Source organism: Mustela lutreola, chromosome 4 (genome assembly GCF_030435805.1).
Source record: "Mustela lutreola isolate mMusLut2 chromosome 4, mMusLut2.pri, whole genome shotgun sequence".
Lineage (NCBI taxonomy): Eukaryota > Metazoa > Chordata > Mammalia > Carnivora > Mustelidae > Mustela > Mustela lutreola.
The window spans coordinates 14020982-14047887 of NC_081293.1; the positions used below are offsets into that span (position 1 = coordinate 14020982).

General features: G+C 33.7%; 1 protein-coding gene and 1 pseudogene across 1 annotated transcript in view; both read right to left on the reverse strand.

Moving 5' to 3' along the window:
- Window positions 1–421: 421 nt before the first annotated feature.
- The window catches only part of CCDC172 (coiled-coil domain containing 172), a 55536-nt gene continuing 29051 nt past the window's right edge, over window positions 422–26906 (reverse strand). The window contains exons 6-9 of the mRNA XM_059172586.1: window positions 18369–18470; window positions 17920–18022; window positions 2803–2890; window positions 422–1964 (exon numbers count right to left, since the gene is read on the reverse strand). Coding sequence (XP_059028569.1) covers window positions 1929–1964; window positions 2803–2890; window positions 17920–18022; window positions 18369–18470 — 329 coding nt within the window. The 3' untranslated portion in view covers window positions 422–1928. The remainder of the gene's footprint in view (window positions 1965–2802; window positions 2891–17919; window positions 18023–18368; window positions 18471–26906) is intronic.
- LOC131830849 (U2 spliceosomal RNA) lies at window positions 18543–18647 on the reverse strand (annotated as a pseudogene).

The following is a 26906-nucleotide window of genomic DNA, read 5'->3' on the forward strand; positions in this document are numbered from 1 at the left end:
GTTTAGTACACTAGATTTATTTTTTTTAATTTATTTTTTATTTATTTTCAGCATTAACAGTATTCATTATTTTTTCACCACACCCAGTGCTCTCTATTGATTGTTGTACTTCCTTTGTTCAGTGAACCTGTTCCTTTGATTACATTGATTCTGGTGGTCCTAGTTATTCTGACTTGGTATCGCATGGGCAGTGCTTTGTATGACTCCACCACATAGCGCAAAAAAAAAAAAAATCACACATTTGATTGTTTAAAAACTAGTTTAAGTCTTAAAATAGGAATTTTAAAATAAGGAAACTTCCATTTTTTTCCCAAACTCAGTTCATATGAATCCTGATTCCATTACTGAATATTTAATCCTGATAGCCTACATGATACCATATGAAAAGATAGTTGTATCAATAAAGAGTTTATTCTGCATATATGTCATTGCGTGTTAGTAATGCAAATATGTGACAGATCTATAGTTCACATTAATATTTAGTTACAAAACCAATAATGAACAAAAATTATTGGTAAGTGAAAAAGCTTTATCTGTAAACTCAGCATATTAATAATATAATACACATATAATAAGTAGATTTCATGAGACTAAGAATTTAGATAAATGGAATAAAATAAGACAGAACTAAAGTCATGACTAATCCCAATAACCATTTTCTACTCTATATTTGCATATATAAAATAGAATGTAATTCCCTGGTACCATTAACTGTTTTCTTCTTAGGCAAAAGTAATTTACTATCAAATATTTAAGGAATCAAAATAAGAAATCACTTCTGAAAATGAAAATTATTTAAACAGATGGCAATTGCAACACATCTCAAAGGAGAGTTTTAACTTTACCGATTTTTAAAAAATAAGAGTATAAAACAACATATACAGAAAGTTATCCCAAAATAAGCCTTGTTCTGAAACTAGACCACCTTATCATTGGTAGAGAGAAGACATTTGCAAACATTTCATAGTTGATGTTAAACTCATTCAGCTATAACTACAAAAGAAAAAATGATCTAACATTTTTCACTGAGTACTTTGAAATATATCTCCAGATTTTGTCTCCCTCCCCACACCGACCACAATTTAGGGCTTTGTTGGACAGTTTCCATACACTTTTTTAGAGACGAGGGAAAATACACCTTTCTTCCTACACAGGAGGGCAAATCACAGAAAGCTACACGACGCTGCAAATTTGGTGGAAATACCAAGTCTGATATAAACATGAGTTTTAGTTGCCATGTTTCAGCAAAAATGAATCCTGAGGCCCCTCAGGAGATTATGTACATTCCCAGGTGGATGACTTATTTCATTTTACCAACACCGGCATCAGAAAGAAAACTGCCAGGCAGGAAGCTGGCAAAGGCAGCAGGAGCCCCAAACTTAACTCCACAGACACATCTAGAGAAAAGAGCAGAAAACTGGCTTTTGCACATGAAAGGCCACCAAGGACCTTTGTCAACAAACATTTTAAAATGGGAGAAGGATTAAAATGAAAGTGAACATCTTTGTTGGTGGAAATGGCAGGGACAAAATTGAGTCAATAATCTGATCATTTCTCTCTCCCATTGTGTGATTGGACCCAAGGTAAACTGCAACAAAAAATGAACATCAGAAAGTACATATCAGCTTAAGGGTCAAGGGCGATAAGAAGCCGGAGAACACAGTATCCACCTGTCCTTTTTTCTTCCTTTAGAAACAAAATCAAACCCTATAAAGAGCTTTAAAGTTCCAGCACATAACAAGACAAAAAAATTACATTTTTAAAGTGCTAATATACCAATTCTAGGTAGCAACAACTTTGAACATTCTGAACCTCACGTTTTCCACAAAAATCTGTTGTAATGGGTATTGTTTGTGTATCTATCACAAAGATTTGATTTTAAGATGCTTTCATCAAACTTTGGATAGCTTTGGTCAGCTCTCCACAAGTTATTTATTTTCCTGAAGATCCTTCTGTGCCAATGTCTGAAAAGAAAAATACAGAAATTATTCATGAGGAAAATTAAATTCCTAATGATGGAATTCCATAAAGTTCATGTAAATTTAACGTAACAATAACTGGGCATTTTAAAATCTTCTTCTTGAAAGTTTTTATAAAAATATAAATAAATCCTGACATAAGCTACTGGAACATTTTTAAACATGAAATGTTTACAGAAAATAAAGAAACAATATGTAATGTACTAAATTAAAATTACATTTTAACATATTTTAAAGGTAGCTATATATGTCTTCCATTAAAATGGAGTGTGGCAAATACTACATTCATTTTATAAACAACCAAAGTAAGAGGTTAAAAGCAATTTAAAGTGCTCCCACACAATCCGAAAATAAGTTTCCAATAATTGAATCCAAAGTTCTTGAGATCATAAAAAATCGTAATAAGAAAGTTTTAGGATCAAATGTAATAAAAGTATAATTTATGCCTATCAAAAACAAAAAGCTTTTAAGCATTATGATAGTTAAAACTCCTTCAGTGCATTAATCCTCTAATAACGGTTTCAGTCAAGAGAATGTTGAAAGGTCAGGTTTGGATTTTTTTTTTAACTTAGGTTGAAATTGTACATATTATCTTTGAATATAAATTTGCTTTATGTAGCACCTAACTCTCCAGGAACTCAAAACACTTCAGAGATTTATATCCGGACCTTAGTTTTGCTTCTTGTTGCTATTTTATTTTTTTGTATCTAGTGAAAATCCCTGTGAAGGGCAAAGCACTAGTTCAGTGATATGTATCCCAGCAAACCTACTCTTGCCAGTAGGGAAAAGCATGCTGAAGAGAAGTTAATCAGTGGTGGCTTACCAACTCCAAAACTTCTATTTCTGTTTGGAGAGCTTCCCAAGCACTTTGCATGTCATCTTCCTTATAAAGTTCTAATTCTTTTTTAAGTCTGTTTTAAAGGAAAAATTCACCCTATGAGTTCAGCAATAAACTTTTATAATATTTTTTTTATCCTATGGATAGAGGCAGATTTGTAACTGTAGTCAGAATTTTATCATCATCATTCTACCATCAGAATTTTAACACTAAAGAATTTGGAAAGAAATTTCAATTCTCTATACTTCTAGAAAGACTATATAATATTGTGAAGAAGTTAAAAAAAAAAAAACCTCCATAAAGAAAATAAGGCAGACTAAACAAATAATAGACAATTTTAGGTTAATTAAAAGAGCAACACATTTTGGTGGGGAAAAATATAGTACTGTCTGAAGAGCGCTGTTTGAGTCCTGGCCACTAACAAGCTGAAAAACCTTGGCTAAATCATTTAGCCTCTCTGAACTTCACCTGCAAAATTTTAATTACAGGAAAAAATGACCTCTGAGATTTCTTCTTGAACTAAAATTAAACATTAACTTTATAGTACACATATGTAATTAAAAATATATTTTAATTTTAGAGCGAGAAAGCAATATCAATGTCTTTCTTCCTATTAAGTCTTTAATCCTTTGAATATTTGGAAATTTAAACAAATATTTTATGTCTATATTTAATGTAAAAAAAATAGTGAAAAATTGTCCTCTATTTCTAGCATTAGGACTAATATTCCTTCCAAAAAGAAAAACTTAAAGAAAAGCCATGGACTGCGACTGGAGAGGCAGAAAGCCAGGGCAGGGGGCAGATGAGGCTGCCCCCAAGGGAGCAACACTGATCTCACAAACCTACGCTGGCTGGGCCAGCCACAAGGTGAAATGAATAGAGAGACTTGAACCTCTGCTGAGCTCCAACCCTTAAGGAAAGTCTGAAAGGGTTTTAGGTCAGTAGCATTCCCTGTGTATTCGCAGAAGCAAAAGAAAATCTCTCTGAAGGAAAGTTTAACATATTTAGACCTACAGGATTCCCAGTGATTAAGAGAAAACCAGGAGCTCACAATCAAAGATCACCAAGCACTCAAGAAGGCGAGCCACCATAGGTAAAAGTCAGCAGAGACAAGAGATTGTGTCCATAATACATGAAGAACTACAAGTCAATAAGAAAAAGAAAACACAATGGAAAAGGGGCATTCGCCCTCCCCTCCGGCACAAATCTCTACCAGATTATCATTCACAAAAGATCTACAATGGCTAACAAAAACATGAAAAGGTGCTCAACGTTGTTAGTTATCAAGGAAATACAAAAGAAAAACACAATAAAATGCTATTACACACCCACCAGAAGAGCTAAAATGAAAAACAAGGAATTCCAAGTATTGACAAGGATATGACTATATGCCATAGAGGCTGCTCCTTCACACTTGGTTACAGAATAAAGATCCAGAAGTGTGGCTAATGCCCAATGAACATGTATGAAGTGTGAGCAGAAATAAACACTCATTGTAAGAGCGGTTTACTTCTGAAGCATAATTTAGTCTAAGTCACAGAAAAAAATATAAAAAATAATCAGATAGTCACCAAGAACTGAGCACTTGTGGCCACTAATACCTCCAAAACAAGAGGCACTAGGCCTCCCGATGGAAAAATACCACCACCTATGATACAGCTTTGCCAAAAAAGGAAAAAAAAAAAAATTTCAGCCTAAATTTGATCAAGTTTTTAGATCCAATTACCAACTCACACATATACATCAAACAGATTTAATCCTACAAAAGGGAATATTATCAACTATATCCAAATCAAGGGAAACTCTACATAATAAAAAAAATTAATTTCCTCAACAAATAAATTACAAGTTAAAAAAGAAAAGGGGGATCTTCAAGATAAAAGAGATTTAAAAGACTTATCAACTGATTATCATGTGTAGACCTAATTTGAACAAAATTCAGACAAACAAAAAAAAAATGACACCTATGAATTATATGATATATATGATTTGCTTCAAGTAATAAAGCAGAAAAACAAGTAGAGAGAGATGAAGCAAGATTGGCCGTAAAGGGAGAACTGTTAAAGTTGAGTGATGAGTACATACAATTCATTATATTTTTCTCTTTTACCTTTGAATGTGTTTTAAATCTTCTGTAATAATTATTTTAAGAAACAGTTTAGCAAAGACAGTGGCCATAAAGTCAACATACAAAAACCTGTATATATTTTCACGTACCAGCAATAAACAATTAGAACATACCACTTAAAATAAACATACCATTTACAACAGCATCTTAAACTACAAGGTACCTAAAATTAAAACTTACCAAAGATGTGAAAGATCAATAAACAGAAAATTATAAAGTTTTATTAAAAGATATTTTAAAGACAAATTGAGATATCCTAAGTTCATAGATAGGAAGTCTCAGTTTCATGAAGATAGAAAGTCTCTTAAAAGTAACTATAATGATAAGTGCAATTGTAACCAAATCTCAACAGATTTTCATGGATATGATAAATTGATTCAGAGATGTACATAAAAAGCAAAGAGCCAAATATAAACAATAAACCCTTGAGAAGATAAAAAAAAAAAAAAAGACAAAGGGAGGCATCCTACTTTGTATCATGACTCATTATAAATTAAGAGTAATTAAATATTTAAAATGGAATAGTATGCATTTAGTAGTAATTAAGGCAGTTCTGAGCAGTAAGGAATGAACTGACCAATGAAACAGAATTATTATTTTTATTTTTTAATGACCAGTATCTTTCTTTTTTTAAAAAATTTATTATTATTATTTTTTTTTAATACCAGATGTCACATTGTAGATCACTAGAGGAAGAGGAAACCATTCAATAAATGTTGCTGGGACAACTGATTATCCATGTGCAAAAAAATGAAAATGGATCTGGTACATATAAACAAAGTCAATGCCGTATTTTTAAAATGTTTTTTATTGTGTTAGTTTAGTCACCATACAGTAAGTACATCATTGTATTTTTATACTTTACAACTTACACATAGGGAAGAAAAACACAATAATTGTAGGGATGGAAGAGGAAATAATACCCTATACATGTGAACTTCATTGTGTCCTGAACTTTGATGAATTTAGTAGTAAATAGGAATTCCGAAGGAATGCTCAAGTAGGAAAGATAGAACAAGTTATTAATTTTGAGCATTAGATGTTTACATAAGCATAAAAAGCCTTGTAATGAATATTTTTAAAGAGTAAGTGGAAGGTTAAATGGAGAATTAGAATGTACTGTGGAGAGCTATACAATGTACTTCAGGCTTCATTTGAATATATTTATCTCTTCAAATAAAATGGTAGCCATCTTTCTTCCACTGCACCATCCACACTCGCTCCTCCCCCTTTTCAGTTTAAATGAACTGCAGGTTCCGTGAGATGTTTCATGCCCTCAGAGCTGGGCGGTGGACCACTTTCCCTTTCAGTTAGCTAACCGTGAGAATGAGAGACTACTGAAATTAAGGAGGGCATTTAGAGCGAATTATAGGAAGTATTTCACTATTCAGCATATAATCAGGCTGTAGAATTTAGATCTGCACTTAAAGAAAAAATTGCTGTTGCCAGCTTTAAAAGAGGCTGGATAATAATGGTATGAATACTAAAACATTTGCAGCTAGCCAAAGCTATATAATGCTAAGCAGATCTCACGCTTCAGTGCATAGACTGATTGCCTACAGGAGTCAAGAAGGACTTCCTTCACCTGCTGCACAATAACTCAGGGCAGTTTGCATTGGTTATTGTCACCTTTCTCTGAATCATCAAATAATGACAAGGATGGGCCAATACTGCTATAGTTAGTTGTGCAAGACTTATGTTTCGTGTATTTTTGTGATTTTTTTTTTTTTGCCAATTCCAGTTTTTTTTTCAGTTACTGCTAAGTATTCTAGAAAAGGCTTTACTAAAAGAACATTCTTTTTAGCTATAGAACTGTACACAAGTACTATTTAAGTAGAATGAAGGGAAAATTTCAGCCAAAGTCCTAGTACACAGGCTCAAATGATAATAAAATTTAGGTATATTTTACTAAAAGAACTTACTAAAAGAATACTCATTTTAGCTACAGAACTGTACACAAGTACTCAGTGGAAAGAAGGAAAAATTTCACCAAGTCCTAAAACACAAACTCAAATGATATTGAAATTTAGGTATATGTCGTCATGGTCTTCTGTTTCCACATAATGGTGATTATGTAATTTTATTTCTAGTTTTTTTTCTTTTGCCTAATGTTAACACTTATATTTTTCTCAGTTAATTACACATGCCAATTAATACCATATAAGAGAAATATGTAGTAGTCCAAGTGGCAACACCAGAATTAACTTAATTGTTCATTTATGGTATAGCAATTAAGTTGTTCCTGTTTTTTTCTGTACCATAAATAACATTTCTGTGAACACCTTTGTGCATAAAGTTTCCTCTGTACTTAGAATTATTTTCCTTTGGATAGAACTCGTAAGTGTAATTTTTAAGTTAAATTACATAAACATTTTTAAGATGCTTTCAGTGATTTATGGACACCAAATTGCATTTGGAATATATGCAATGTATACTGTCTCAGCAATGTAAGAATTATCTCTGTACCGCACCCTTGCCAACTTCAGTATGGTCACTTAAGAATGTCTTTCAAAATTTGATAGAAAAATGATGTTCAGTGGTTTTAATTTGCATCTCACTTATTCGTCTTGGTATCCCTACTAACTTGTACAGCGTTAGACACAAAGTATGCATTCAATGCATGTTTGTTGGATAAATACATGAATGAAAACTGTTGATTTTAGTGTTTTCTGACTTTTTTCGCAGTTGATTACTTGGCATGCTGTTATTCTTTGTTGTAACTACTATAAATTTCTCCCAGTTCACCATTCCATGCTGAACTTCCTCGACACATGAATTTTAAATCTTATATATTAAGTGTATTAATTTTATCCTTTTTGGTTTCCTTAATCACACCAGACGTTTACTAAGTAGTTCTTTTTACTTTTTGCTAGTGTTTCCATGGCTTGATTTTCCTAATAGTCTTTCTCTGTATTAATTCATATGAAAATATTTTAGTGAAATTTAAACACAAACACACTATTTTTGAAGACATACAGGTCATCCTCTTTCATATACAATTTATTTCTGAAAGTAGGTTTAAAAGTTGAATGTGTGAAACCAGAATTTCAGTGTTCTAATTACGCCTTCCCCCAGTCCAGGCCACCAGCAGACAGGTCACAGCCTTCACAGGTGTGTCAGGCCAAACCAGAGAGAACTGCTTAGAAGGAGGTAAACAGGGGATGTGTCCCAACAGCATCTCCATTATTCCAAATCCTGGGTGAGCTGAATTAGGCCTCTTTTTAAACCACATATTTCCTCTTATCTTCCTACTCCCTTACCAAAAGGGGTAGTTCATAAAGGTAAACATATGAAAATGGAAAAAATTTGTTTTCTATTAAAGACATGAGTGATTTTTGAAAATGATTACTTTAACATTTATACATGGCTTCTGCAATAAACAAAATTATTTCAAAGTTTAGGAACATTTACAAATAGTCACATTTACATTGGAATATAATGTTTAAAATAATCAATTGATTCTGTCATCAAAATTTCCCTTGTATTTACTTAGAAGCTTTAGTAACTATAGTATGTGCCAAGAATTCACAAAACAGGAGATCTCTATTAGCTTGAAGGCTACATAATCAATGCTGTAGAGACACTTCTGTTAGTGAATAAATGATGAAGTTTTACTAGAAAAGATGCAGAGTCAACAGAAATAGTCAACAAAATACATAGCTAAGAATAATCCTGGAATTAAATAGGGATTTTCATATTTTATAAATGTTAAAAAAAGAGAGAAATGGATTGGCTACAGGTATATAATTATTTGACTGGTATTTTCCAGAAACTTTAATGCTGAGATCTTACTACACTTACCAACTTGGAGTTCATTCTTGTTGATATTACAAAGCACTGCAAGGTACCTGTGCATTATTTCCTCCGGGCAGCTAGGATTATAATTCTTATTACTCTACTAAATAATGCTTATTCTAATAATGTTACAGAAACACTCCCACAAGTATTTAAAGATACATGTGTAAAAAGTCTTCAATTACAAAAATGTAGAAACTCTTACATATGTCAGTGGTAGAAAGGCTACATCAATATGGCATTTCCATATACTGGCATTAAAGAAGAATGAAGCTGATCAGCGCAAACTAATATGGGAAATATCTATAATATTTTGCTAAGTAATAGAGCAAATTACAGACCAGTAATTCTGATCCCACTTTATGCTAAATGCACACACATGGCACGTATGTACACACACACACACACACACACACACACACACACAGATATAAACTGAAATGATACATGTCAAACTTTTAACAATGGCTACACAGGGGATTTCTGGAATAAGGTGATAAGAGAGGAGACTTTGATGTTTTACATTTTCACAGTGTTTGAATTTTGGATTCAGTCTACATAGCCTAGTCTCATAATTTAAAAACATCTATATCCATCTGGTAAAATAAAAAAAAATAAATGTGTGTAAATATACATATTTATCTGGGTATCTTTTAGAAAAGTTGGGAGTGTTTGAATACCATCATGTATTTATGGCTTCTTATAAATTGAAGGACCAATCAATGTGACCTCTACAACCAACTTAACTGGATGACTTTTCACTGAAAAGGCAACAGCACTGATTTACTACTTCATATAAATGCATTTAAAGTCTCTCAGTAGGAGGTAAGTATTAACTTTCATGCAGTTTCTATTGTAAATATCTCTTCACAAAACCACACTATCTTCAAAAGTTCAGAAGGAAAATCCCATGCTGTTGACTTTGCAGCTTCATTTCTGAAATAAACTTCCCAATGTATTAAACAGGCACAAATGCTGGTTACAGAAATGTAAAAGCATTCTAGAAAAAGGTTTCATGGGTAAGGAAAATTCCTGAAATGTTTCAAGTTGTCTGGTATGTCAGTATTTGGAGCAAATGAAAAGTCATGATCAAGAGCTATATTTTGGTGGCCCTGATGTTGGGCAATAATAGAAAAATAATAGGTGTTGGGAGTTTGAAAGGGCCCAATACATAACATTCTTCTTTCCTGCCCAATTGAGAAATAAGGAAAGCAGAAAACAATCACATTTACTACAAATGTAGCAAATACTGGAGAATGTGGCTTATATCTAAAAGCGAAGGGCTCACTAAATAGTGAACCCCAGAATTTGACTAACCTAATGCACATCTTTACAGACACAATTGGATACAACAATCTCTCTTATGTACTCCTAGCACTGTAAAATTTAAGGGACAGAGGAGCAGAGAGGAGCATACACTGTCTGAGGCAGGCCAGCTTACAAAGAAATAGGGAAAGAAAAGGGGCAAGGCTCCAGTTCACCCTTCCAAATTCACCAGCCGGATTGAGTCACTCCTCCCCACCTTCCAAAAAGAAAGGAAGGTGTTGGAGAAAGGCTGGAGGGATTAGACCTATATAGCTTTTTCCATATGGAGGAAAAAATCAGGAGTGGAAAAAGAACTCCATCAGGCTATTCCAGTGGTGAGAATATACCACATCTTTGCAAATAACATTGAAAATATGTGAAGGACTTGTATCTTCTTTGTACTGAAAATAAAATTATATGTAGACTCAATCACTGGAGCAAATATTTATTGAACACTATGTGCCCTTGACTGTGCTAGATGTGAGACTGATAGAAAAAGGAAAAGTAAGTAAACGGAATTCCCCACTGAGTGAGATAGATTGATACAAATACCTATTATAGAATATGATTAATGATATAACAGAATTATAAGCATGCTCTCTATGAACACAGAGAAATGAACAGTAGAGGAAAGCTTTCACCACTTATTACACTCATTTATTCATTTATTTATTTAATGCCTACTATATGCCAAGCTCTGTACCCATATCTGTACCCATGAATACACAATGGTAAACCAAGTAGACAAGATCTCTTTTCTTGTGGAGCACATGGCAGACACAGATACTAACAAAGTAAAGCATGTAAGTACATAATTACAAAATAGAATCTGTGCTATAAAGGAAAAATATACGGTGTTATTAAAAAAAGTAAAAACAAATTTAGATCATAGGGTAAGGGAGGGCTTCTCTGAGGAAAATTTCAATTGAAATCTAAAGGACAGGGTATGTTCCACATAGGTAGGAGATAGAAAGGAAGAGGGGCTAAGAGATCATTTGAAGACAAGGAAAGGCAGAAAAAGAGGTCCTTAAGTGGAAAAAAGTTGGGAGTGCTTAAGGGAGTGAAGAGGGGACCACAGCTGAAAATAACATAAGAGAGGTGGTCAGAGGCCACATTGTGATAGGACCATACTAAGGATGTTAGGTTTTATTATGTTTGTTATGAAGCCTTTGACTGATTTCAATGACATGATTCAATTTCAATGGATTGGCTGGTGCAAAAATGGAAGAATGGGGAACAGAAGATTATTACTGTGATCCAGGTGAGAGAGAGTGGTGGCTAGAACCAGAACATTAGCAATGGGAAGAGAGAACTGGAAGGATTCAGGAAACATTTTGTAGGTAAAAGCAACAAAACTTGATAATGGATTAGGGTGGGGTGAGAATGATGAGAATTAGAAATACATCAAGAATGCCTGCTACATTTTAGATTTGAGCAAAACTCATAAAAAATGACATGTGAGCTTGGCCTTAAGGACTAAGTTAGATTTTAGCTCATGGAGAAGGAAAAAAGATAGAGGTATGAGTTCCTGTGTCATATTCAGAATTCCATAAGCAGTATGCTGATGCACTAGTAGTTTAGGGTATGTGATAAAAATGCAAAAAGATAGTGGAAGGACCCAGATTATGAAGACCTTTGAATTCTCCCATCCAAGTACTAACCAGGCCCAACCCTGCCCAAGATAAGACCTTTGAACCTCTGATAAGACTTTTGTTTTTGCTTTTTTTTTTTTTGCTTATTTAATCAGCACAACATCACTTCAGATCTATGTTTATATTAAACTGTTGGGAATTCAGGACTGGAATTCAAGAAAGAGGGATTTAGGAAAAATATTTGGAAATTATCTATCTGTGATAACTAAAATCATTAGAGCATATGAGGTAGCCCATAAAGAATATAAAGAAAGAAGATTCAGTGATTAACCTTTTGGGGTCTCATGCATTTAAAAGACAGGTGGAAGGAGTCCAAGATGGTGAAGGAATAAGAGACCTTAGATTTGTCTGGTCCTGGGAATTCAACTAGATAGCTATCAAATCATTCTGAATACTTACAAAATCAACTAGAGATCTAAGAAAAGAATTGCTGCAATTCTACAAATAGAAAAGCAACCACTTTCAGCAAGTCTTTTTTTAATTTTCATTTTTACAGGTACAACCTATCCTTTTATTTCATTTTATTTTATCTTTGTACATATGTAAGTTTTACTTTCTTCACAATTTTGGGATCTAGTTTACTAAAAAAACAGACCTAACTACACACAGGATCCAGTGTATTGCTCTATTCTGTTGACCTGATTATACCTTTTTTTTTTTTAATTTGTTTTTAAGTTTTGAGTCTCTTCTGATTTGTTTAGTGTATATTTCTCTGGGATCAGTAGTATTTTTTCCCCCTCATTCATATATTCTTCTCTAGACAGAATAACAAGAGAGAAAAACTCACCTCATAAAAGAGAACAAGAGGCAGTACTATTGGTCAGGGATCTAATCAGTATGGATATAAGTAAGATGTCAGAACTAGAGTTCAGAATAATGAATATAAAGATACTAGCTGGGCTTGAAAAAAGCATGGAAGACCTAGAGAAAATCCTAAAAGCAGCTTGGGACAAGAGGTCCATAACTTACAAGGGTAGGAACAATAGACTGGCAGAAGACCTGTCCACAGAGGCCTGGCAGGCCGGAAAGGACTCACATGATATATTTAGGGTGTTAAATGAGAAAAATATGCAGCCAAGAATACTTTATCCAGCAAGGCTGTCATTCAAAATAGAAGGAGAGATATAAAGCTTCCAGGACAAACAGAAACAAAGAATTTGTGATCATTAAATCACCCCTGTAATATTAAAGAGAATCCTTTAAGCAAAGAGAGAGCCCAAAAGTAACATAGACCAGAAAGGAACAGAGACAATATATAGAACCAGTGAATTTATAGGTAATACAATGTCACTAAGTTTCTATCTTTCAACAGTTACTCTGAATGTAAATGGGCTAAATGCCCCAATCAAAAGACTCAGGGTATGAGGCTGGATAAAAAAGCAAGACCCATTGATATGCTGTCTGCAAGAGACTCCTTTTAGACCCAAAGACACTTCCAGACTGAAGTGATGGGGGTAGAAAACAATTTATCATGCTCATGGACATTAAAAGAAAGATGAAATTAGATTTCAAACCAAAGACTGAAATAAGAGATGAGAAAGGATACTGTATCATAAATAAAGGTATTATATCATAATCCAACAAGAAGATCTAAGCACTGTAAATATTTATGTCCCTAACATGGGAGTAGCCAATTATATAAACCAATTAATAACAAAATTAAACAAATACATTGATAATAATACAATAATATTAGGGGACTTTAACATCCCACTCACTGCAATGAACAGATCATCTAAGCAGAAGATCAACAAGGAAACAAGGTCTTTGAATGACACACCGGACTACAAGGACTTCACAGATATATTCAGAACATTCCATCCTAAGGCAACAGAATACACACTCTTCTCAAGGGTACATGGAACATTCTCTAGATTAGATCACATACTGATCACAAATCAGGTCTCAACTGGTATCAAAAGTTTGGGATCAAAAAAAAAAAAAACCACAAAAAGTTTGGGATCATTCCCTACACATTTTCAGACTGCAATGCTTTCAAATTTGAACTCAATCACAAAGGAAATTTGGAAAGATGTCAAATACATGGAGGTTAAAGAGAATCCTACTAAGAATAAATGGTCAACCAGGAAATTAAAGAAGAATTAAAATAATTCATGGAAACAAAGGAAAATAAAAACACAACTGTTCAAAACCTTTGGGATGTAGTAAAGGCACTCCTAAGAGGGAAGTATATAGTAATAAAAGACTTTTTCAAGAAACAAGAAAGGTCTCAAATATACAACCTAACTTTATACCTAAAGGAGCTAGAAAAAGAATACCAAATAAAGCCTAAATCCAGCATGAGAAGAGAATTAATAAAAAGAGCAGAAGTCGGGGTGCCTGGGTGGCTCAGTGGTTTGGGCTGCTGCCTTCGGCTCAGGTCATGATCTCAGGGTCCTGGGATCGAGCCCCGCATCGGGCTCTCTGCTCCGCAGGAAGCCTGCTTCCCTCTCTCTCTCTCTCTCTCTCTGCCTGCCTCTCTGCCTACCTGTGATCTCTGTCTGTCAAATAAATAAATAAAATCTTTAAAAAAAAAAAAAAGAGCAGAAGTCAATGAAATAGAAACCAAAAGAACAGTAGAAGAGATCAGTGAAACTAAGAGCTCATTCTTTGAAAGAATTAATAAGATCATTAAACCCCTGAACAGACTTATCAAAAAGAAAAGAGAAAGGAACCAGATAAACAAAATTATGAATGAAAGAGGAGAGATCACAACAAACATTGAAGAAATACAAACAATTTTAAAAACATATTATGCATAACTATAGGCCAACAAATGGGTCAATCTGGAAGAAATGGATGCATTCCTAGAGACATAGAAATTATCAAAACTGAAACAGGAAGAAATAGTAAACCTGAGCAGACCCATAACCAGCAAGGAAATTGAAGCAGCAATAAAAAATCTCCCAATAACCAAGAGTCCATGGCCAGATGGCTTCCCAGAGGAATTCTATCAAACATTTAAAGAACAATTAATACATATTCTTCTGAGGTTGTTTCAAAAAAAAAAAAAAAAGAAGGAAAAGTTCCAAACTCTTTCTACGAGGTTAGCATTACCTTGAACCCAAAACCAGACAAAGATCCCACCAAAAAGGAGAATTTCAGATCAATATCCCTGATGAACATGAATGCAAAAATTCTCACCAGGATACTAGCTAATAGGAAAAACGGTACATTAAAAGAATTATTCACCATGTCCAAGTAGGATTTATTCTAGGGCTGCAAGGGTGGTTCAACATCAGCAAATCACTCGATGTGATATGCTACATTAATAAAAGAAAGGACAAGAACCACGTGATCCTCCTAATTAATGCAAAAAAAGCATTTGACAAAGAACACATCCCAATTCTTGATTAAAACTCTTCACAGTGTACGGATAAAGGGAACACACCTCAATATCATAAAAGCTATTGACAAAAAGCCCACAGTGAGTATCATTCTCAATGGGGAGAAATTGAGAGAAAAAAAATGAGAAAAAAGCTTGAAAGTAATAAAATCCTCATGGATAATATGAAATAAAAATGTAATTATAAGTAATTATATCATTATAATTGTATCTAATTTTAGAGCATTTACTATGTTCTAAGCACTGTTCTAAGGGTTTTTAAGTCATTTAATTTTTACTATAATCTTGTGAGGTAGGTGCTATAATGAACCTCATTTTATAGATGTGGAGACTGAGGACAGACAAGTTAAATTGTTTGTCCAAGGTTACTAACCTAGTAAATAGCAGAGCTGGGATTTTAACGGAGTTGTAATCTTAACCTCCATGCTTACTGCCTCTCTAGAACTAAGGTTTATCTTTTCTATCCTCTCTGAACTATATGAAAGAACTAGATCAGTCATAGTTATACAGTCTTCTAGGAGCTTCTTATGAATTTAACCCAACCTTCGACTTGTGTTAATCATAGCAATATTCTACAAGTTAGCTGCCTTAACATATTTAATTAATGATCCCACACTCTTCAGAATAGAATCTTTTAAATAAATAAGCATCTTGGTATTTATAAACGGGAAATGGTTACTTAAAGGAGAGACCATGAAACCACTGTGAATAAGAGTACTAGTTCTTTATACTAAAGGATGGCATCAAGACAGAGTCCAACAAATAATCTGAACATGGCAGATTAATTTAAAAAGAAAGAATTCTAATGATATAGACAGTATAAAAGATGTGTAAAATTTTCTAATTACTAAAAGTAGAAACAATAAATGCATATACATAAGCTAATATTAATTTTATAATTGCTTTCTTAACTGGTTAAAGTTTAATAAAAGTAGAAGTACAACTATAATAACCTTAAAATAAAACTGGTTCTCAGCTGGGGACAATTTTTCCCACCCCCCTCTGTCCAGGGGACATTTGTCAATGTCTGGAGACAGTTTTGGTTGTCAGAGCTGAGGGTGGGAGATGCTGCTGGCATCCAGTGGGTCGAGGCCAGAAATGCTGCTAAACATCTTAAATTACACAGGGCTGTCCTCTTGCAACCAAGAGTAACCCGGCTCCAAATGTTAACACTGCCAAGTTTGAGAAACCCTGTTATAAAAATGGCATCTATACCAATAGTAATTAAACCTGAAAATTTAAGAAAAAGGCAACAGAATTCAGTATGCATTTGAACACACAGATGGAAAAGAATATTCCAAAATTTAGGGATAAAACCAACTTAATTTTGGCCTTCATGATATTGAATAAATGTTTCGCCATTATTAGCTTCTTGTTTTTGCACTAATTATAAGGTTTATGGCCTTATTTCCTAAAATCTTTATATTCAACACTTTGACTTGTTCTTTATACTTGAAATTACTATTATGGAACATACCAGTAAGCAAACTGAACTACACGTATTAAGTAATTTAAAGTGGGAACTGGTGAATATTGCCATTTCATTTGATAAGTGCTAAAATGCAAAAAATGGACAATGCATAAAGACTAATGCTTCTTTTTATTCAAATTTCTTCTGTCACCATCTGTGAAGGAAAAAACACTCTCTAACAGACTCTGTGTGTTTAATTTTAACCCAGGGCAAATTTTTATGATTGATAAACCCACAAAACTGGAGTTCATGTCAGAAGCCCTTATAATACTAACTATCATGTCACCAGTGGGCCCTATCATTTTTGAAAATGTAAAAAAATCAATGAGCAGATTGTCATTACAGAAACTCATTCTGCATCACACATATCACCCAAGAGATTGATATTTCATGCTTATAAAACTTAACATAAAATTAAATTGCAAATATTTTCTCACAATCTACTAAAATTATGGCCTAAGGCAATACACAGCTAATATGAAGCATTTGTTCAGCTCTAGTGGACATATTTCTATATGATTTATGTAAAAGAAGGCTTCATTTGCTTCTCATAGATTCAGTAATGAGGTTTCTTTCCTTATATTTAGCCCAGAACGTAAATGAACTTCTTTGAAATTAGGCTGGCAAATATAACATTGAATTATTAATAAACAATAGTAAAATTAACAAACTGAAGGTTTTCTCCTTGTGTGTATGACTCTGCTGTTTCAAACACCAGCCATTCTTTCATTATCCAAATACATAAAAAGTAGCTCAATATTCCATACAGAAAATATATTTCATTCTTTCACCATAAAACAAATAGTAATAAATTTCAAGTAAAATAGTAGGTTGTGATTTTTCCCCCTCAAATTTAAAACGATAAAAAATAATTTCAATCATTTTTAAAAAAAAAAGTAAGGGGTGCCTGGGTGGCTCAGTCAGTTAAGTGTCTGCCTTTGGCTCAGGTCATGATTCCAGGGTCCTGAGATCCAGCCCCACATCAGGCTCACTGGTCTGCAGGCAGTCTGCTTCTCCCTCTCCCTTTCCTTCTGTGTGCTCTCTTGTTCTCTTTAATCAATCAATCAATCTTCAAAAAAAAAAGTTAGGAATAATAGAAAGGAGGTTTTGGAACTAATAACTTTGTTTTAATCTGCTGGGATGTGAGTAACACTAAGTCCATGAGGTAAAAGAAAAAATTGATTTCAGTATTAGCAACCCGATACACTGTGAAACTTACATGTACCACTTTTTAGCCAGTGAAGCCTTTTCTCATTAGCATATTTCACAATACACATAAAAGGAATTAATATCTTTATCTGGAACTTAAAAAAAAAAAAGCCTACATTTAGCTTTATGCTGAAATCTCTTTGACAACTTGAAAAGTTACCAGATTCTATATCAAAATATAATAGGGAATTCTTACCTTAAGCACTCAGCATCATTTTGAGGCTTTTCATTTATCTTTGCTTTTTCTGCCTCTAGGTATTTGGTAGTACAAATGGCTTCAATCTTTTTATCTTCAAAAACTAAACAATTAAGAAAACGCTTACAATCTTTAAAAAAATAAACAGAAGAGTTCATTCTTAAGAACAATACTCTTAATTTTTAGTGCTTTATATAAAACGTATGCACTCATGATTCTTAATTTTCTATTTTAATATAGCAATTACAGGCATAAAAAAAGATCTTGACAAAATTTATGACATTAAAAATATCAGATCTAATACTTTTTTTTAACGTTTTACCTGTTTCATCTTTATACCAATAACACTGTATCTCAATAGGTGAGTATACTTGGAAAGAATAATATGACCCGTTATACATATGTAACTATATTCATCAGCAAAATAAACTAGCTCATAAAGATAATACCTTTAAGTTTTCTCTGCACAGTAAGTAATTCTTGTACTAATTCACTCTTTTGTTTTTGAAGTTCACATAACTGGCCACTATCATGGTCCATCGATTTTATTTCTAGAAACAAATAGACAAATAAAAGCCATATTTTAGCCACTTAGCTTTGCGTTGAATATGTCAACAAGTATTAACGTGTGTGTGTGTGTACTAAAAATTTAAGTAGTATATGGTCAATTTTTAAACTGATAAGAACAGATACTGTATTTGATCTTAGTCAAAAGGCTGAGAAATGATTCATATGGTCAATTTTAAGCCCCAACAAGCTTTCTTTGGCCGTCTAGAAACTGTTTCTAATGAACTGACCAGAATTAATTAAGCAACAATGAGGTACAAAAGAATTAGTTAATTGAGGATTAGACTACCTAGAGAAAATTCAAAACAATGTAACATCACTAAGTAAAACAAGCTTCCCAATGAGATAATAAGAAAACTCTATCCTTCATAAGTAAAGCATATTTAAAATGACATTGCATAGTACTCACTATATGGCTACACACTTCTACAATACTGCTAATATTGCTTCTTCTACCTAGAATAGCTTTCCTCTTTTTCTCCCCACAATAAACTCCTAATTCATCCTTTAAGATTCATCTCCTAATTTTTCAAAAGGTAAACAAAAAATTAGGACACAAAATTTAAACACATGACACCACATAACTAGCTAACTTCCTTAATTTACAAAGAGCTCATATAAATCAGAATAAGAATAAAAATGTAGAAAGATGAACAAAGAGTATGAACAGATTGTTCACAGGAAAATAAAAAGAAATTTAAGTGACTAATAAATTCAGAGAGGTAAATTCAACATCATGCAAAATCAAAGAAATGTGAATTAAAGCAACAATAAAAATAATATTTTTGCTTGTCAGATTGGCAAAGCTTAAAGTCAGTGATAATGCCAACATTGGTAATGGTATAGGATAATAATACAAGAAAACAGGCATTCTCCTAAACAGTTGGTGGGAAAATTAATTAATTTGGTGATTTAAGGAATCTGATTTGACATTAAGTCTCTGACCTAGCGGTTCCATTAGTAGATTCTACGAGACAAATTTAGTGACAAAAGTATAAGGAGATATATACTCAGATAATTAGAGGCCCTTATTGATGGTCATGTAGGTTGTTTACTGATTTTGCTTTTATTTTGTTTTCTTCTGAAATCGCCACCAATCCCTCCACCTGTGCACCATTTCCTATCTTCTCTGGGAACTTTACTTCTCTCTTGAATTTTCAACTCTACTTCTCCATGGGCTCTGATCCATCATCATTTAATATGTTCAAATACCTCCTGTCTCAAACAACAGAAATGAAAAATGGACAACACATAACCCACTAGAAGCCCTCCCCTGACCTCATAAGCCCCTGTTTACTGGACTCTCTCATCCAGAGAAACTTTGCTTCAAGGGCTTGTGGGCGCTTACGATCACCATCTCCTCTGTTCTCACTGCTCAACCCATTACAACTTGGCCTCTACCCTTCCTCTCTTCCTACCCCCATCTGTTGCTTTCCCTAAAGATTACAAGGGACCTTCCATGGCTGCTTCTTGGTCTTCATGGTTGACAATTTGGCAACATTTAACATGGGCTGATCGCTCCCTCACACACTCTCTCTCCCTGAGGTGATCTCCCATTTCACACAGTAATGTGTCCTGCCTACCTTACACACTCATCACTGGCCTTTTTCTTCTTCTTGCTTTGAATATCCTGGTGTTCCTCAGTTTTCTATTACTTACTTTCAATACATTTTTCCTGGATGACTCCTGAATTAATTATTAATTAATTTTTATGTTATGTTATCTTAGTCACCATACAGAACATCATTAGTTTTTTGCTCTAGCATCCCATGATTCATTGTATGCATATACCAGTTTCAGCTCAAATCTCCCTCGGAGCTCTTGACTTACATATCCAACTTTCTGATATTGACTCAGATCTGCCATTTGGCTAATTCCTATCACCCTTCAGACCTCAGTCTGAAAGTCACTTGCTCCGGTAGATCTTCCTTCACTCCTGGTCCAGAGTAACCTTCCTTACTATACATTCACACCTCATTTTATACTTCTTTTGAAACAGTTATCAATTCATAATTATCTCTTTCATACTATTAGAGACAGAGCATTAAACAAAGTCCTGCTATTACAGAGTTTAAAGTTTCATATAAAAATGTTAAAATATACATAGAGACGGATGCGTTTTGTTCAAGTACAAAGACCAACAGTACCAGGTACTATGGAAGCAAATCTATTAAAATAAACCCATACTTCTGGAGGAAGGACACAAAAGAGAGGGCTCCCACAGTATTTGTGGTATCAAGGACTTTTTTCTTTATCAATTTTTGGAGGAATAATTAACATAAAGTATATCCACCTAACAGCATACAATTCTGAGAGTTTTGGCTCTCACATACACTCGTGAAAACACCACCACAATCAAGAAACTCTATCAATCCCAAAAGCTTCCTCTGCCCTTTTGCAATTTATTCATTCTGACACTGGCAACCACTGATCAGCTTGTTGTCCCACACAGTTTGCCTTGTATTTAGTATGTATTCTTCTGTGCCCAGCTTCCTTCCGTCACCATATCCTTTTGAGACGCATCTGTGTTGTCTGTGAGCAGATCTGTTCTTATCTCTGAGTATTCCACGGCATGGGTACAGAAATTTTGTTTATCCATTTACCTCTTAATGGACATTTGAGTTATGTTCAGTTTTTGGCTACAGTGAATAAATTTACTAAAAACTTAGTGTGGACCTAAGTTTCACTTCTCTGGTGTATCTAGTTGTAGAATGGCTGGGTCATATGGCAAATGTTTGTTTAATGGTTTAAGAAACTTTTATCCATTTTGAGTTTATCTTTGTGTACGATGTAAGAGAATGGTCGAGTTTCATTCTTCTACATATAGCTGCCCAGTTTTCCCAGCACCATTTATTGAAGAGACTGTCTTTTTTCCACTGTATATTTTTTCCTGTTTTGTCGAAGATTATTTGACCATAGAGTTGAGGGTCCATATCTGGGCTCTCTACTCTGTTCCACTGGTCTATGTGTCTGTTTTTATGCCAGTACCATGCTGTCTTGGTGATCACAGCTTTGTAGTAAAGCTTTAAATCAGGTAACGTGATGCCCCCAGTTTTATTTTTGTTTTTCGACATTTCCTTAGTGATTCGGGGTCTCTTCTGATTCCATACAAATTTTAGGATTATTTGCTCCAGCTCTTTGAAGAATACCAGTGGAATTTTGATCGAAATAGCATTAAAAGTATAGATTGCTCTAGGCAGTATAGACATTTTAACAATGTTTATTCTTCCAATCCAAGAGCATGGAATGGTCTTCCATCTTTTTGTGTCTTCTTCAATTTCTTTCATGAGTGTTCTGTAGTTCCTTGAGTACAGATCCTTTACCTCTTTGGTTAGGTTTATTCCCAGGTATCTTATGGTTCTTGGTGCTATAATAAATGGAATCGATTCTCTAATTTCCCTTTCTGTATTTTCATTGTTAGTGTATAAGAAAGCCACTGATTTCTGTACATTGACTTTGTATCCTGCCACGTTGCTGAATTGCTATATGAGTTCTAGTAGTTTGGGCGTGGAGTCTTTTGGGTTTTCCATATAAAGAATCATGTCATCTGCCAAGAGAGAGAGTTTGACTTCTTCATTACCAATTTGGATACCTTTTATTTTCCTTTGTTGTCTGATTGCTGTTGCTAGGACTTCTAATACTATGTTGAACAAGAATGGTGAGAGTGGGCATACTTGTCGTGTTCCTCATCTCAACGGGAAGGACACAAGCTTTTTCCCATTGAGGATGATATTTGCTGGGGGTCTTTCATAGATAGACTTGATAAGAAACTGAAAAACAATTTCCAAAGTGGTTGTACCATTTATTTTGCATTCTCATCAGTACCATATGAATTTCAGATGCTTCCCATACTTGCCAACACTTGATATGACCAGCCTTTTGAATTTTAACTAAATGTAGGTACAGTGATATACACTGTGGTTTTAATTTGTATTTTCCTGATAGCTAAAGATACTGAGTATCTTTTCATCTGTTCATTGGTCATCAGTATATGCCCTTTTGTGAAGTTCAATCCTTTTCCCCTTTTAGAATCAGTTTTGTTGCCTTCTTATTATTAAGTTGTAAGAGTTCATTATATTCTAGGTAACAGTACACAAGCAGATATATGTATTGCAAGTATTTTCTTCAAGTCTTTGGTTTGTCTTTTTCTTAATAGTATTTTTTTAAATTTATTTGAAATCCAGTGTATTTTTTTTTTTCATGTTTCTGTGTCCCATCTAAGAATTCTTCTAGGAGTTTCATGATGTTAGCTTTTATGTTTAGATGTATGGTTCGTTCTGAGTTAATGTTTAATATGGTATGAAGTAAAATTTAAGAATCATTGTTTTGCAATGGATGTCCAATTGTTCCAGCACCATTTACTGAAAAGATTTTCCTTTCCCCCACTGAACTGCCTTGCTACTTTTGTTAACAATCAATTGACCCTATCTGCATAAGGCTATTTCTCTTTCCTTCCCGTGGTACCAATATGCCTATTTTTAAGGCAGTGACACATTATCTTGATTACTATAGCTTTTTAGCAAAACTTGAAGTCAGGGAGTATAAATCCTCAAATTTTGTTCTTTTAAAAAATTTTGGCTGTTCTAAGTGATTTACATTTTTATATAAATATTAGAATTAGCTTGTCAAGGCTTACTAAAACTTAATGGGATTTTTACCAAAATTCTGTTGAACCTATGATCAATTAGAAGAGAATGGACCTATTAACAAAATTGAATTTTCTAATCCATGAACATGATAAATCTATCTACTTAGGTCTTCCTTAACTGCTCTCAGCAATGCTCTGTAGTTTATAGTATAGAAGTCCCTCATGTCTCTTGTTAAATTTGTTTCTATTTTGTTTTTAGATGCTGTTTAAATGGTATTTTTATTCCATTTTCTATTGTTTGCTGTTAGAATATAAGAATTCAACTGATTTTTTTTTTCTTTAGAGAAAGAGAGAGTGGTGTAGGGAGGGAAATAGGGAGAGGGAAAGAGAGAATCTTAAGCAAGCTCCATGCTGGGCAGACCTGAGATCATGACCTGATCCCAAATCAAGAATCTGACACTTAACATCTAGACCATCCAGGTGCCCCTCAACTGATTTTTAAATATATACCTTATATCCTGTAACCTTACCATATTGACTTATTAATTTTAGTAATTGTTTTATAAATTCCTTATAATTTTCTATGTAAACAATCGCAATCTATAAATAGAGACAACTTTGTCTCATTGAAATAGTTAAAATGGCTAGGACATCCACAGCCATATTGAATGGAAGTGATAAGAATGGACATTCTTGCCTTATTGTCAATCTTTGTGGGGAAAGTATTTAATACGTCACCATTTCAAATGATATTGGTATTTGCTATTTCATCATTAAGTGTAATATTAGTTGTAGGCTTTTCAAAGAGGTTCTTTAACTGGTTGAGGAAGTTTCCTTCTATTCCTGGTTTTCTTTTTTTTTTTTTAAGATTTTATTTATTTATTTGTAAGAGAGAGAGAGAGTGAGAGCGAGCACAGGCAGACAGAGTGGAAGGCAGAGTCAGAGGGAGAAGCAGGCTCCCCGCAGAGCAAGGAGCCCGATGTGGGACTCGATCCCAGGATGCCGGGATCATGACCTGAGCCGAAGGCAGCTGCTTAACCAACTGAGCCACCCAGGCGTCCCTATTCCTGGTTTTCTGGGAGTTATGTAGGGCTGTATAGATCCCTTTACCAGTTCTCTTTTCCAGTCCTTTATGAGATAGCTGTCATAGATGCATATGGTATGCATGTATACAAACTGCCTCTGCATACATTATAAATTCAATAAGACAATATATTATTTGCTTTAAACAATCATATGTATCTTTTCAAGTTAAGAGAAAAAAACTGATATTTTAATTGTCCAAATATTTGCCATTTCTGTTTATTTTAATTCATTAAACATGATCCAAGTTTCTCTCTGGTATTATTTTTGCTTCTACTTGGAAGCCTTCCTTTAGCATTAGAGTTATTGTTCCCTGTTTTCAAGATTTTTTCTTTCTCTTTGACTTGTTAACAGTTTGACTATTATTAAATGGCTAGGCATGGATTTCTTTGAATTTATCATATTTGGATTTGCTGAACTTCTTGAAACTGCAAATTAATGTCTTTTAGAAAATTTAGGAAATTTCCTGCTGTGATCTCTTCAAATATATTTTCTGCCAATTCTCTTTCCTTTCCTTCAGAGACTTCAATTACTTGAATATTAGACCTTTTAAAATTGTCCTACATGTCCCTGAATTTCTAATTTTTTGGTTTCATTTTATTTTGTTTTAATTTTTCCCCTCTTTTTCAGATTGGACAATTTCTATTGATCTATCTTCATGTTCACTGGCTCTTCTATGAGTTCCATTCTGTTATTAAACTTATTCAGTGACATTCTTATTTCAGATCATGTATTTTTCAGTTCTAATTTTTTTTCACATTTTCTATTTCTCCACCGAGTTACCTATCATATATTACAAGTGCAACTTCCTTAACTCACTGAGCATAGCTCAATAATAAATGCTATAAAGTATTTCATAATTCCAGTATCTAGATCACTGTGGGTTTGGCATCTTAGGGTTTTCTTTTGATACTAGGTCACATTTCACTGATTCTTCAGAGGTCAAGTAATTTTGGATTGCATCCTAAACATTGTATCATTCTGTGTAAACTTTGGATTTTTTTCATAATAGCCACTCTAATGGGTATGAAGTAGGGTGTCTTTGTGGTTTTGATTTCCATTTCTCTAAAGGCTAGTGATGTACAGCAGCTTTTTGTGTGCTTATTGGCCATATCTTTGGAGAAATGTTTATTCAAATCCTTTGCCCATTTTTTAAATTGAGTTGCTTATTTTCTTGATTTTGAATTATAGTTCTTCTATATTCTGGCCATTAGAAGCATTTGGCTGGCTGAATCAGTAGAGCATATGACTCTTGACTTTGGGGTTGTGAGTTCAAGCCCTAAACTGGGTGCAGAAACTACTTAAAAAATATCCTGGATATTAATCCCTTATCAAAGAAATGATTTGCAAATATTTTCTTCCATAAAAAAACACAACTCATTCTTTGAGAGTTCCGCTTTTACTCTCTTGATAGTGTCCTCTGACATACAAAAGATCTTAATCTTAATGAAATACAATTTATCTATTTTTTCTTTTGTTGCCTGTGTTTTTGATATTCAAGAAATCATCTCTAAATCCAATATGATGAAGTGCGAAGTGTTTCCTATATGATTTCTTCTAAGAGCTTTCTTGTTTTACTTCTTAAGTTTAAGACTTTTATCCATTTTTAGCTAATTTTTGTATATTGTGTAAGGTAAGGGTGGTATCCAGTTTTCCCAGATCCATTTTTTCAAAAGACTATCCTTTCCCATTGAATAGTGTTGGCACTGTTATAAAAAATCATTTGACCACATACATGAGAGTTTATATTTGAGCTCTCTATTATATCCTGATTTTCTATATGTCTATCCTTATTCTAGTACCACACAGTTTTGATTACTGTGGCATTTTAGTAAGTTTTGGAATCAGAAATATGAGTCTTCCAACTTTGTTCTTTTTTTCCAGGATAGTTTTGGCTCTTTGGGATCCTTTGGGATTTTATATGAATTTTAGGATGGTTTTTCAATTCATGAAAAAAACACTGTTGGGGGCACCTGGGTGGCTCGGTAGGTTGAAGCCTCTGCCTTCGGCTCAGGTCATGATCCCAGGGTCCTGGGATTGAGGCCCACATCGGGCTCTCTGCTCAGTGGGGAGCCTGCTTCTCCCTCTCTCTGCCTGCCTCTCTGCCTGCTTGTGATCTCTGTCAAATAAATAAATAAAATCTTTAAAAAAAAACACTGTTGGGATTTTGATAGAGATTACTTTGAATCTATACATCATTTTGGGTAATAATGTCATCTTAACAACACTAAGTTTTCCAATCCATGAACAGGAGAAGTCTTTCCACTTATTTGGGTCTTCTTTAATTTCTTTAAGCAATGTTTTATATAGTTTTCCATGTACAAGTCTTTTACCACCTCGGTTAAATTTATTTTTAAGTATTTTATTCTTTTTGACACTATTATAAATGGAATTTAAATTTTTGTTCCTTTTTAGGTCACTTATTGCTCATACACAGAAATGCAACTTATTTTTGTGTGTTGATTTTGTATACTGCAACTTTGCTGTATTTATTTATTAGTTCCAGCAGTTTTTTGTTTTTTTGTGGTATCCTTAGGTGTTTTATATGTAAGAGCATTATCATTTGGGCACAAAGACTACTTTTTCCTTTCCAATGTAGACGTGTTTTATTTCTTTTTGTTGCCTGATTGATTTGGCTAAAATTTCTAATATATGTTCGAAAGAAATGGTGATACCCATGACTTTTTGCAGAAAGTTAGTTTTAAAGTATGCATCTATAGACTTTTGTATTCTGACTTGTTATTGAAAA